We start from the raw sequence: 14,825 nt of genomic DNA, 5'->3' as shown, positions 1-14,825 counted from the left end.
ACCTTCATTAGTAATTCAATTTACATTTAGGCACTTGAACGAACTCTGTTAATGAACGCTCTCAAACAGATCTAGTGAAAGAAGTGGAAACTATAGTCTATGTAACCCAAAAGTAATTATTTTGTTCTGCATAAATATGTTTGTTTTAATTGTAATGCTTTAGTTTTTCTGCTGATGACGACCACTGGTGTATGTGGTCAAAATATCCAGATGTTTTTAATAATAATAATAATAATAATTTATTTTTGGCCCACTAACATTATAAAAAAGTGGAGAAACAAAAGAAAATAAAAGGGAAAGACATACAAAACAAAACACATGCAAAACAACATAAATATAAAGAACTACAAATGCAAATCAGAACAATCGCACAAGAGGAATAAAAGGACCCAACTGCTTGCAGGACTCATCTTTTAACTTAGAGTCCAACTTATTATATGACGTCAATATATCAGTTGCATTAAACATTCGTAGAGTCTTACGGTTTCTGTACCAACGAGGCAAATACAAAAGATATTTACAATAACGGAAATACAAAATCTAATATCCAGCATATCACTAATATTAAAAAATGGGCGCAAACCTGATAGAAAAAGAATGGAATGGTCGCAATACGTTGAATAGAGTTTAGCCAATGCCTTACGAGAATGTCGGCCACGATGTGGGACAATTTTAGCATAGCCTGCTTTAAGCTTATTCGTAATATCTGCAAGTGCACTAGCACGGATAGCTGAAATAGAAGAGCACATACTAATCCCGAGCCAACGTGATCTGTTTTCACTGTCTAGTAAAAGAACTTATCCCATTTGAACTTTTACTTATATATCAGTTAGTTTTGTTATATATCTTGTGTGCGATTTTCCACCCTATGGTATCTATTTAATTCTAAAGTGAGCATTTCGTGTGATTAAAATAGATGCAAACTTATACCTCACTTAGACATACAAACAATAAAACTAATAAAGCAATAAAAATGTCAGTTCTACCCCCCTACATAACTGCCTCATAAAAAGTGGATTGAAACTTGACTGCAGCAATTCAAAAGGCATTATGTGACATGTCTGAGATTAACCCCCCAACCCTTCAAGCAAAACGAGTTTTATTCATTTGTCTAATCCTTTTATCCTATCTTGTTTAATGCTTAAAATCAGTGCTTAAAGCCATATAGTGCATAAGTAGTTATTTAGTGCTCCACAAAATGCATTATATTTTCTTTCTTATTCATAAAACTGCTCGAAAACTGGAGTATTTGATATGTTTCTACCATACATGGCATATCCAAAGTATTTCATTTTACCGACATCTATTTCTTAATTTATGAACTTTATACCAAAATTAAAAGCATGTCACCGTATCATAGTTTCAACTATGCCTCAGAAGCCAAAAACCTTAAATGAATTCAAATGATTAAAATGAACAAAAAGCCTTAAAAGCTATGCGGCCAACTCAGTCTTAGAAAATGTGTAGCCAAAAAGAAAAAGTGATTTAAGGCCCTTTGCTGCTTCTTCTTTAATGAACATTATTGTTCCTGGAATGTCCGGTTTGGCCACCTATACAGACAGCTTCATAAGAGCTATAGTATAACACTGTGTTTATTTGTTTAGAAAACTTCTCTTCAAGCAAATAATTTAGTACTGGGTGTCCAACCAGTCGGATGATTTGCCCACAACCACGCAATCCACTCCCGAACAAAGGCAGAAAATCAGGAGATTGGTACCTGCGATACGCAGACCGTTGGTCAGCATACAAAAAGTTTAGTGTTTTTTCCAACCAGTGGCTTTACTTTGAAATTAATTAAAAAACTTTTCCACAGAATAAGTTTTTCAAAGAAAAGTAAAGACTCCATTTAACAAAAAATTAGCAAAAATAAAATAAAATACTCTACCAAGCTTGAAACTGCCACAAAGCAGCATCAATAAATAAATGAAACCCAAAACCGAACTGAAATTATAATAAATAACCGAATCAAACTCAAAACGAGCCGAAATTAACATAAGTAGGGCGCAAAACCCCTATGCCTTCTGAAGGCCAGAACAAAATTTGCACTTTCCTAAAAAATACAAATGAATGTGCATTGTCAGTTTAATATACATATACTGATATTTAGTAATCAAAATGTTAATATTATTTGATTTATTAAAGTTGTAAAAGTAAAAACATTTATGTGTAAAGTGCAAATTTTGTTCTGGCCTTGGGAAGGCATAGGGGTTTTGCGCCTAACTTATGTTAACATAAGTTAACATAAGTTTAGCATAAGTTAACATAACTTTAATAAATCAAATAATATCAACATTTTGATTACTAAATATCAGTATATGTATATTAAACTGACAATGCACATTCATCTGTATTTTTTCAGTAAAGTGCAAATTTTGTGGTAGTTTCACGCTTGGTAGATTATTTAATTTTATTTTTGCTCATTTTTTGTTATATGGAGTCTTTACTTTTCTTTGAAAAACTTATTCTGTGGAAAAGTTTTTTAATTAATTTCAAAGTAAAGCCACTGGTTGGAAAAAACACTAAACTTTTTGTATGCTGACCAACGGTCTGCGTATCGCAGGTACCAATCTCCTGATTTTCTGCCTTTGTTCGGGAGTGGATTGCGTGGTTGTGGGCAAATCATCCGACTGGTTGGACACCCAGTACTAAATTATTTGCTTGAAGAGAAGTACTAATCGCTCATTTTATGCCTAGAAAGTTCAGGGTATCCCTTATGATAGAATATGCCCCTGTAGAACCGACTGTTACAGGAGCAAATAAACAGGGTACCAAGTAGAAATATGGTGTTTTTATTAGGAGATTTTAACAACCAGGTCGGTAGAAATAAGTATAAGTGGTAGCCTAGCCTAGGTAAATTTGGTGTAGGAAAGGAAAACAGTAATGGCTACAGACAACTGCAATTTTACAGGTATAACAACTTAGTTATAACCAATATAGTGTTTGGTCATAAAATGGCTCATAAGTTAAAATAGTATTCACTTGATGGTAAGACAGCAAATCTTATTGATTATGTTATTGTAAGCCGAAGATTGGCAGGATCAATACAAGATATTAGGATGTATATGAGTGCTGCTATTGATGTTAAAACTAAAGATCACCATCTAGTAGTGTCTAGGGTTAATTTAAAGCTGAAACATTGAAAGGGCAACTACCTCCAAGGAAATTATGATGTTGGTAGACTCCAAGAGGAGAATTTGAGAGAAACTTTCCAGGAACAGTTGAATATAAAACTAAAGAGTTTAAAATTTGACTATGTAGAAGATGGATGGAATAATTTTAATAAAACAATTTGTGCAGTTGCTGATGTTGTCTTAGGGAAGAAAGCTATGAACGCAGCTAGGACTATTAGTGAAAAAACTTTGTGTTAAATAGAGAGGAGAAGAAGATTGTACAAGAATTATCTGAGCGATAGTGCCTGAGTTATCAAACACTTTTGGTCCTCATTTTTATAGATTATGAGCAAGCGTTCGTTAGTAGATTTCTTTAGCTCCTACCTCTATTTTTGGATCATTTTATTTCCTAGTACCGTATTAACAAGATAAAACGGTAAGACTTCTTAATACTCATTTTCCCAATTTCCATGTATGTCAATTGGTCCTCTACCTTCATGCCGAACAAAAGAAACCCCTAATGATTTTAGTTAGTTTTATTTTGTATGACATTTTTATGTAGTTTTTTTTTTTTTCTTTTTTAAAATGTTTTGCACTCCTGCTTCTTATAGATTGAACTTGTTGTTTTTTTGTGTTCTTTTTTTCTTTTTACTAGTAGCACACCCTCGTTTTTGGTGCGCTACCGATATTTTTTGTTTCTGTTTTTTTTTTTTATAATAAATTACTATTACTACTACTACTACTGCCTGTTTTACCTAAAATGTCTTTTATTTCAAGTAATTATCTTCTTTTTTTTCTCTATGAGAGTAAATCTTCGTAAACTACCTTAAGAAGCCCATCACGTAGGTATTTTGGAAGATCGCACTGCCTTTCCATGACGTACAAATAACAGTTTAACAATTTCTTTATTACACAGTAAAAACAATAACAAAATCTCTGGATATTTCGGTTACATACACAGTGACCATCATCAGTAGACGAATTTTTTATCTGCTGATGACGGTTACTGTGATGCGACCGATTTATCCAGAGATTTCTTCATTGTTTTTACTGTCTAATAAATGGATTTATTTTCATTAAATTGTTACTTGTACGTAACATATCACTCGGTAATTGAACAACTCTCAATCAAAATTTAATCATTGAGACTAGTATGTAACTAGTAGATATTAGAGGCTATACTAATGAGCGCCATCTTTGTATTTACCTTCTTTGACTTATACGAGTTTCAGTAAATCCTTGACCGCGCAGTAAATGCGCGGTTCCATGTGTAATTTTTTTTTTTTTTAAGAAGGCACTTCGTATGGAAGGAGTTGTCGTAGAAACTTTGGAAGGGGCTCCTTCGATTTGAAATTGAGCATTCTAGGGTCCTTTTCAAGGTCAAAAGTGATTGTAGGGCAAACAGCCCCCCCCCCCCACCTCTTTTTCCTCCAAGTACATCTGATCAAAATTTTTAGACAGCCGTTTTTTCTACCAAGTTGAAAGGTCCAACAACTGTCCCTCTGGGGAAAGCACCCTATAGCAGCCTATGGGGCGAGGATTATAAGCTGTAATTTGCCCATTGTTTATATATAGCACTGGTTATTGCAAAAGTGTGGCATGTTTGACCCTTGGTGTCCAAAAGAGCTCCTTTTTCCTAACATTGAAAATTGAAAGTTTCAATGTTACGACGTAAAGAATAAATATCGTATCGACATCTTGACTGACGAATTCAGATGATTCGAACTGGACTTATGCTTCTAAGTCTTGTTTGGGCTCGGAAGATATTAATAATAGAATACTAACCGCTCATTTTTATGTCTAGAAAGTTCAGGGTATCCCTTACAGTAGAATTAATAAAAAAAATACTTTTTCCACAAAATAAGTTTTTCAAAGATAAGTAAAGAACTCCATTAAACAAAAAATGAGCAAAAAATAAAATCAAATAAATGAAACCCAAAACGAACAGAAATTACAATAATTAACCAAGTCAAACTCAAAACGAGCAAAAATTAACATAAGCTGGGTGCAAAACCCCTATGCCCTTTCGAATGAGCCCTTTTCGAAGTTTCTACGACAACTCCTTCGATACGAAGTGCCCGGCTGAAGAAAAAAATAACACATTGTGCCCATATCGTTGTTTTCTTAAAAAAATATAATTTTTTTTACTTTTATAACTTTAATAATTCAAATAATATTCACATTTTGATTACTAAATATCAGTATATGTATATTAAACGGACAATGCACATTCATTTGTATTTTTTCAGTAAAGTGCAATTTTTTTTTTTCTGGCCTTGGGAAGGCATAGGGGTTTTGCACCCAACTTGTGTTAATTTTTGCTTGTTTTGAGTTTGATTCGGTTAAATATTGTAATTTCTGTTCGTTTTGGGTTTCATTTATTTGGCGATACTGATTTGTGGTAGTTTCACGCTTGGTAGATTATTTGATTTTATTTTTGCTCATATTTTGGTTTAATAGAGTTCTTTACTTTTCTTTGAAAAACTTATTTTGTGGAAAAAGTTTTTTTTAATTAATTTCTGTTCGTTTTATATTGACATAGCGTTTTAAGGCAAAAAGAATATAATGATTTAAATCTTTTCTTTTTTTAAGACTTTAGAGTTTGGCCTGCAATTTGTATTCTGGGAAAAAAATTTCAGTAAATTTTAAAACATACACCCTTTTAAAAATCTAGATACAATTAGTACTGTTTAATTTAGCTTTATGCTTCCTCTGGTTGGTCTGAAATGAATAACGTGATACCATTCATAAAAAAAAAACGTTCACTTCCTTTGATAGCTTATATACACTTACGCTATTTTGATTTGGTTAAATTTCAAGAGTAGAAATGGGAGGGTTGGCGTGGGAGGGTGGGATTGGAAGGGGGATTAGTTGCCCTCAAATCAACTTTCGACTATTAAAAAGGGCATCAGCCCTTTCTATTTTCAATCAAATGAGCCCTTTTCGAAGTTCCCACGACAACTCCTTCGATACGAAGTGCCCTGGTCTAAACAACAACAAAAAATAATATATTATGCCCACTTCGATCTTTACTATAAAAATATCAAGCCTTCCAATCACTTTCGACTTTTAAAAAGGGCTCAAGGCCTTTCGATGTCAAATCGAATGAGCTCTTTTGGAAACGACAACGCTTTCTATAAACACCTTATATGCCCCCAGGGCATAAATTACAACCCTTACCCTAAGGTCTTTTAGGGTGATTGTCATCCTCAAGACCGAATATCCAGAACTTTCAACTACGTTAAACAACATGGCAATCTCAAAATTTTGATTGGATGTGTTTGGGGAAATGGTGGGCGCGAGAGGGGCGGTAATCGCTATTCAATCACTTTCAATTATTCAAAATGGCCATAGCCCTTACAATTTCCAATCAAATGAGCCCTTTGGAAGTTTCTACGACAAAACTTTCAATAAAAATATTATATGCCCACAGGGCATAACTTACAACCCTTGCCCTGAGTGCTGGGGGGTGTCATTCTCAAGGACCTAATTTCCAGAACTTTCTACTATGTTGAACAAAATGGCTATCTGAAAATTTTTATTGGATGGGTTTGGAGGAATGGTGGGCGTGAGAGGGGGATTAGTTACCCTCCAATCACTTTCGACTATTACAAAGGGCCATCTCAATTTCGAATTGAATGAGCCCCTTTTGAAGTTTTACGACATATCTGTCTATATAAACCTTACATGCCGTCAGGGCAGAACTTACAACTTTTGCCCTTGGGGCTCTGGGGGGTTTGTCGTCCTTGAATACATAATTTGCAGAACTTTCAACTACGTTGAACGAAATGGCTATCTCTAAACTTTGATTGAATGTTTTTGGGGAAATGGTGGGCGTAAGAGGGGGATTAATTACTCTCCACTCACTTTTGACTATTAAAAAGGGCAGTTTCAATTTCCAATCAAATGAGCCCTTTTTTGAAATTTCTATAACAACTTTCTATATAAACTTTATATGCCCCCAGGGCATAACTTACAACCCCTGCACTGAGGACTCTGAGGGGGTTATCATCCTAAAAAACCTAATTTCAAGAACTTTCAACTACGTTGAACAAAAAAGATATCTCAAAAGTTTGATTGGATGTGTTTGAGAAAATGGTGGGCGTGAGAGGGGTGTTAGTCGCTCTCCAATCACTTTCAACTATTAAAAAATGCACTAACCCTTTCAATTTCCAATTTAATGAGCCCTTTTGAAGTTTTACGCTTTCAATAAAAACCTTACGCCCCCAGGGCATAACTTACAACCCTTACCCTGAGGGCTGGGGGGGGAGGGGGGGGGGATGTTCATCCTTAAAGACCTAATTTCCAAAACTTTCAACTACGTTGAATAAAATGGCTATTTAAATTATTGATTGGGTGTGTTTGGAGAAAAGATTGGCGTGACAGGGGGGTTAGTTGCCTTCAAATCACTTTCGACTATTAAAAAGGGCACTAGCCCTTTGAATTTCCAATCGAATGAGTTCTTTTTCAAGTTTCTACGACAAAGATTTTAATAGAAACCTTATATACCCCCAGGGCATAACATATATCTCTTGCCTTGAAGACTGTGGGGGGAGTGTCCTGCTCAAAGGTATAATTTCCTGAACTTTGAACTGCGTGGAACAAAATGGCTATTTCAAAATCTTTATTGGGTGTGTTTGGGGAATGGTTTGCGTGGGAGGGGTGTTAGTTGCTTTCCAATCACTTTCAACTACTAAAAAGGGCACTAGCCATTTCTATTTAAAATCGAATGAGCCCTTTTTGAAGTTTCTACGACAACGCGTTATATAAAAACCTTATTTGGCCCCTGGGAATAATTTACAACCCTTGCCCTGAGGGTTGTGGGGGGGGGGAGGGTTGTCATCCTCAAAGACTTAATTTCCAGAACTTAAAACTAAGTTGAATAACATGGCTATCTAAAAGTTTGGATTAGATGTGTTTGGGGAAAAGGTGGGCGTGAGAGGCGGGTTAGTTGCCCTCTAATCACTTTCGACTATTAAAAAGGGCACTAGCCCTTTGATATGCCAACATCGTTCTTACATGCCCCCAGATTATAACTTAAAACCCTCGCCCTGAGGGTTGTGGGGGAGTGTCCTCCTCTTACTTAGTCCTCGTTTCTTGTCTCGTTCTCGAGTGTCCCCGTTCTTTACTTATGCAGCGCAATCTTGCTGCCTATGATTTATACAACAACTTTCTACATAACCTTATATGCACCAGGGCGTAACTTACAATCCTTGCACTGAGGGCTCTGAGGGGGTTATCATCCTAAAAGACAAAATTTCCAGAACTTTCAACTAAGTTGAACAAAATGGATATCTCAAAATTTTAAATCGATGTGTTTGGGAAAATGGTGGGCGTGAGAGGGGCGTTAATCGCTATCCAATCACTTTTAACTATTAAAAAAGGCACTAGCCGTTTCAATTTCCAATTGAATGAGCCCTTTTGAAGTTTCTACGACAAAGCTTTCTACAAAACACCGTATGTACTTTCAGGGCATGACTTGCAACCCATGCACTTGAGGCTATGGGGGGAGGGGTTGTCATTCTTAAAGATATAATTTTCAAAAGTTTCAACTACGTTGAATAAAATGGCTATCTAAAAATTTTGATTGGATGTACTTGGGGAAAAGGTGGGCGTGAGAGGGGGGTTAGTAGCCCTCAAATTACTTTCGACTATTAAATAGGGTACTAGCCCTTTGAATTTCAAATCGAATGAGCCCTTTTTCAAGTTTCTATGACAAATATTTCAATAAAAACCTTATATGCCCCAGGGCATAACTAATAGTCCTTGCCCTGAGGGTTGTGGGGGAGTGTCCTCCTCAAAAATATATTTTCTATCTGGAAATCAACTACGCTGAACAAAATGGCAATCTCAAAATTTTTATTGGATGTGTTTGGGGGCATGATGGGCGTGGGGGGGGCGGCTAGGTGCCCTCCAATCACTTTCGACTATTAAAAAGGGCACTAGCCCTTTGAATTTCCAATTGAATGAGCTTTTTTTGAAGTTTCTACGACAATACCTTCTTTAAAAACCTTATATGCCCCCAGGGCATAACTTAAAACCCTTGTTCTGAGGCCTGTGGGGGAGTGTCTTCCTCAAAAACATATTTTCTATCTGAAAATCAACTACGCTAAGCAAAATGGCTATCTCAAAATTTTTAATGAATGTGTGTGGGGAAAAGATTGGCGTGGGGGGGGGCTAGGTGCCTTCAAATACCTAACAACTATTTAAAAATGTACGAGCCCTTTGAATTTCAAATCGAATGAGCTTTTTTTGAAGTTTCTACGACAACACCTTCTATAAAAACCTTATATACCCCCCAGGGCATAACTTAAAACCCTTGCCCTGAGGGTTGTGGGGAGTTTCCTCCTCAAAAACATATTTTTTGTATCTAGAAATCAACTACGCTGAACAAAATCGCTATCTCAAAATTTTGATTGGATGTGTTTGGGGGAATGATGGGCGAGGGGGGGGGGGGCTAGTTGCCCTCCAATCACTTTCGAATATTAAAAAGAGTACTAGTCTTTCAAATTTCCAATCGAATGAGCCTGCTTTGAATTTTCTACGACAACGCCTTCTATAAAAACCTTATACGCCCCCAGGGCAAAACTTAAAACCCTTGCCCTGAGGGTTGTGGGGGAGTGTCCTCCTCAAAAATATATTTTCTATCTGGAAATCAACTACGCTGAACAAAATGGCTATCTAAAAATTTTGATTGAACGTGTTTGGGGGAATTATGGGCGTGGGGGGGGGGCTAGTTGCCCTCCAATCACTTTCGACTATTAAAAAGGGCACTAGCCCCTCCAATTTCCAATCAAATGAGCCCTTTTCGAAGTTTCTACGACAACTCCTCCGATACGAAGTGCCCGGGTATGGAGAAAAAAAAAAACACACATACACATTGTGCCCACATCGTTCTTTACTTAGGCAGCGCTAGCGCGCTGCCTATGAAATACATTTTCTTGAAATTTAAAAAAATAAATTCTGACCTCCTCAAAATTTTCGTGAATTAACGCTACTGGGTCCAACTGATGAACAAAGTGCCATTTGATTTGCTTATTACAATTTTTTAAGAGCTGCGAGTCTGAGAAATTGGTTTCCTTAATTCTAACTTCTTTAGAATGGAGCCCTGAAGTGTTATTGACCGAAATCAATCTTGGCATCGAGTATTATAATTAGATTCAATACATTTCACAATTTCAAAATTTATTGAAATAATTATAAAAAAATAAAATAAAAATATAAAGCAAAAGGACTACAAAATATATATATTTTTTTGTTTTGTTTTTTGACGCTCCTCTAAAATTTATCCAGCCTAAAATAATGCCTTTTGAACTATCACGCGCAAAACAGTGGAGTTTTGTACAATCAAACAATAAAGGGTTATTTCCAGGGTCCAAACGGCGCAACTACCGTTCAAGCAGAGCAAGCGCCTTTATCGCTAAAACAGGAGGACAACCATCGGAGCTCAAGCCCTTAAGCTGCTAATCAAGCTCAGCTTAGTATATTCAAGGCAGTAGAGAGAATTTAACAAGCCTTAGTGAAATAGCGACGGTTCGGGTTGTAGGTCTATGCAACTGGCTGCGGGCCACACGTCAGTTGACCAATCAATCTGAAGCGTGAGGTTATAATATTGTTAAAATAATACTTAAATGTACTTAATACTGAAAATACAAAAATGTGAAATTAATACTATGTAATATGATGAAGTTATGCCCATGCCCTACAGCTAAAATAAAATAGAAATCTAAATAATTACAGAATAACTAAAAAAGGAATTTGAAACTAAAAGACTAATTTTTCATACCTTAGGCTAGAATCTGGTATGTCACAACATGGGTTAGTCTCACTCAGCGGGTCTTGAAGGTGTAGCCTGAACAAATCTTCAATGATCAATCTACTTCGATTTACAATTCTTGAATACAAAAGCAATTTGTTCTGCAATTTTTTGCTGACCTAAAAATTAATAAACACTGTCAAACAGAAGCCTGGTTTTGGCTGGACAAAGACTAAAGATAAAAAAATGTATACGAATATTATAGACTTTCAAAGATAGGAACATGTGCACCAATCAGCATATACTTTACCTTACTTCATCTAAGCCTGGTTTTGGCTGAACAAAGACTACAGATGAAAAAACGTATACGAATACTATAGACTTTCAAAGATAGGATCATGTGCACCAATCAGCATATACTTCACCTAAGCCTGGTTTTGGCTGAACAAAGACTACAGATGAAAAAACGTATACGAATAGGCTACTATAGAATTTCAAAGATAGGACCATGTGCACCAATCAGAATATAATTCACCTAAGCCAGGTTTTGGCTGAACAAAGACTACAGATGGAAAAACGTATAAGAATATTATAGAATTTCAAAGATAGGACCATGTGCACCAATCAGAATATACTTCACCTAAACCTGGTTTTGGCTGAACAAAGACTACAGATGAAAAAAGTATACGAATAATATAGAATTTCAGATAGGACCATGTGCACCAATCAGCATATACTTCACCTAAGCCTGGTTTGGCTGAGCAAAGACTACAGATGAAAAAAGTATACGAATATTACTTACTTACTTACTTATGTCCCATCCGTCCTTGAAGGTCGTTTTGGGGCCTCTTCTTTAACCAGTTCATTGATGTGCCTCCTGTAGGTGCTTCTGTTGTCGGCCAGGCGGCAGAATTGTGGCAGATTGTAAGGTGAGAAGTTTTCTTTCCATCTCTTCGGAGGGCGACCTCTGGGTCGAGAACCGTGTACTCGTCCATCGAAGGCTATCTTCGGGAGACGAGTGCTAGCCATGCGTTGGGTATGTCCAAGCCATTTGAGTTGTTGTAGTTTTATTTTGTCCAGTATTGTAAATTTGACTTTCAGATTATGGAGAAGCTTGGAGTTGGAGATTCTGTAATGGAAGGTGATACCAGCGATGCGTCGTAGGGATTTGGTTTTAAAGGCAGCTAGGCAGCGTTGATCGTCTGTTTTAAGCGTCCAGGACTCACAGGCATAGATGGCGATCGGAATAATGAGGGAGTAGAAGAGTCTCGTTTTGAGATTTGTTGTTAGGTTCTTATTCCTCCAGACGGGTATCAGAGCTTTAAAACTGGAGTTTGCAAGTGTCAGGCGTCTCTTGATGTCTTTGAGTTGGTTGTTATCATAAGTAAGTAAGCTCCAAAGGTAGGTGAAGCCATCCACCCATTCAATGGTACCTTCACTAAGCTGGCTGTTGAGATTTACATGTAAATCGAATTTGCGTGAACAGCGCATGGCTTTCGTTTTTGAGGTGTTGATTGCTATCCCGAAGAGGTTGGTGGACGAGTGAACGCTGTTAGCCTGAGATTGTAAATCTTGAAGGGACTCGGCTATTAGGACTATGTCATCAGCATATGCTAGTTTGTCTATCACCACTCCTCCGACAAGGGCGCCGGGCGGGTTATTTGTGAGTGAAAGGGCTTCAGATAGTAAGAGAGTGAACAGCTCCGGTGACAGTAAGTAACCTTGCAGTACTCCAGTAGAGGTTTTGAAGCTCTCGGTAAGTCCTTCTCCAGTCATGACGCGGCTACTGAACTTCTTATACATGTCTTTGATCAGCGAGATCAGGTTGGTTGGGATGCCAAAGTGAAGAAGGATGTGCCATAGACCTTCTCTCCATATCTGATCAAAAGCTTGTTTAAAGTCTATGAAAAGGTGGTAGATGCTGCGGCCAAGTTCGTTATACTTTTTCATGATCTGCCGAACAGTGAATATCTGATCAATTGTTTATCTATTAGGTCGAAAGCCGGCTTGGTATTCCGGAATGACCATTGAGGAAATGGCTCGTATATGCCCGAGCATGACTCTTGTGAGGATTTTCGCTCCGTGACTGGTTAGACTTATTAGAATGTATTTGTTGGAGACAGCTTTAGAACCTTTATTTTGCAGAGAGATTATCGTGGCTTCACACTAAATTAATGGGAAGTGACATTTTCCAAAGCAGCTTTGGTAATTTTTTGGTAAAGGTCAAGGAGTGGTTTGCAGTTTACTTTTAGTTGTTTGGGCTGGATTCCATCGGGGCCGGCAGCTTTGTTTGTCCTCAAGTCTTTGATAGCGGCTTCTATTTCAGAGTGAAGAGGGAGAGGACTTGGATCTGTAGAGGTTATTGGGAAAGTTTCGAGAATTGTTGGGTCTGGGTGGATGTCCAGATTCAGTTTATTTTTAAAATGTTTTTTCCATCGAGAGCGGATTCCATTTGCGGATTTTATTTTGTTTCTATGTTCGTTGAGAAGGGAGAACGCTTTGATGTCCTTCTTTTTGGCCATGTCCCGCACTCTTCTATACATGTAGAAACTGAATTTGTTATCATTTTCTCTGCCAAAATAGAATTGGAAAAGATATTTTTTTCTCTTTACATCCAAATTTAAGGCAAAAAAAATATCTTTAACCTACATAAAATTTCAAAAATAGCCTATGGAATCCTCCGCGGAAACATTTTTCCCAAGCAGCTGTGGCAATTTTTTGGTCTCCTTTCTTGAAGGCCGTTCCACATTGATCACACGTTTCTTTAATAAAAGCACGATGAGCACGTCTGATGGATTTCTCAACAGCTCGTTTGAGTTGCTTGTACCGGTCCCTACTTTCTTTATCTTGCTTCTTCGTGAGTTGGAACTTTTCGTTGTAGAGTGAGGTGATCTCGTTTGTATTCCAAGGATGCCGTATGTTTTTTTGGGTACCCAGTGTGGAATGAGCGACATCACATATGATATTTGTGCTGCTAGTCACCAGGTTGTCAATATCTTCCTTAGACAGGATAGGTGGAGATTTCGACGTGAGCTTTGAAATTTTTTCGGATAGAATGGTGATATAGGTCATACGTGTGTTTTCGTCTTTCAGTAGATCTACTCGAAACTTGGGGGTTTTCTGAGATAACTTTGATGCTGTTTTAAGTCTTGTTTTGAACCTAGACATGACAAGCGAGTGGTCGCTGTCAAAGTCACGACCAACTAGCGTGACTGTGTTTAGGAAAGGCGTTTTCCAACGTCTAGACACGACGTTGTAGTCCATTAAGTTTTTAGTTTTTCTATCCGGTGAAGTCCAGAATGTCTTACGGCGAGGTCTCTGCTTGAACAGTTTGTTTGTAATGACTAAATCGCTGTCTCTGCAGAATTCGATAAGGCGTTCTCCTCTTCTGTTCATTTTTCCATGTCCAAATTTGCCCATTACATCCTCGTGTCCTGTTTGGTTGTTTCCGACGATGGCGATGAAGTCACCAATGACAAAGATTATGTCCTTTTTGGGACAGAATCAACTAGACTTTGAAGCTGGAGATAGGAGCTTTCAGACTTTTTGTTGTCTCTTCTGGAGTCTGGAGTGTATACTTGGATAATTGTGAGGTTGGTGGGTGAACCTTTCAGGCGGATCATGATGATCCGGTCCGCGAGGGGGTTACGGAGATTAAGGATTTTCTGGCTTTATTAGACAGTAGGAAACCTACACCTTGTCGATATTTCTTATCTTTACGTCCCGAAAGCAGAAGGGTGACATCTCCATGTTCCTCTTCACCAGTGACTGGAAGATGGGTCTCGGCGAGACCGATAACATCCCAGCTGTACCGTTTTGTCTCTCTTAGGAGTAGGTCTATTTTTCCTTGTTTAGCGAGGGTTCTAGTGTTGAGGGTACCTATTGATATAGTTATTTTTGGAGAAAAAATAGCCTCCAGGGTTAGAGTTGTTAACGTAGATATAGTCGCGTGATTCACG

The 14,825-nt window shown here is 37.4% G+C and overlaps 1 protein-coding gene across 2 annotated transcripts in view; it reads right to left on the bottom strand.

Moving 5' to 3' along the window:
* Positions 1-14,825, bottom strand: part of LOC148944695 (VWFA and cache domain-containing protein 1) — a 150,350-nt gene that overhangs the window by 95,955 nt on the left and 39,570 nt on the right. For both annotated transcript variants that reach the window (XM_089100546.1, XM_089100547.1), the window contains exon 4: positions 10,897-11,045. In XM_089100546.1, coding sequence (XP_088956672.1) covers positions 10,897-11,045 — 149 coding nt within the window. The remainder of the gene's footprint in view (positions 1-10,896; positions 11,046-14,825) is intronic.

Source organism: Artemia sp. Qi Xiang Cuo, chromosome 14 (assembly GCF_049724085.1).
Source record: "Artemia sp. Qi Xiang Cuo chromosome 14, ASM4972408v1, whole genome shotgun sequence".
Classification (NCBI taxonomy): domain Eukaryota; kingdom Metazoa; phylum Arthropoda; class Branchiopoda; order Anostraca; family Artemiidae; genus Artemia; species Artemia sp. Qi Xiang Cuo.
Note: the sequence above shows the minus strand (reverse complement) of the source record. Positions and strands in the feature narration are given on the sequence as shown.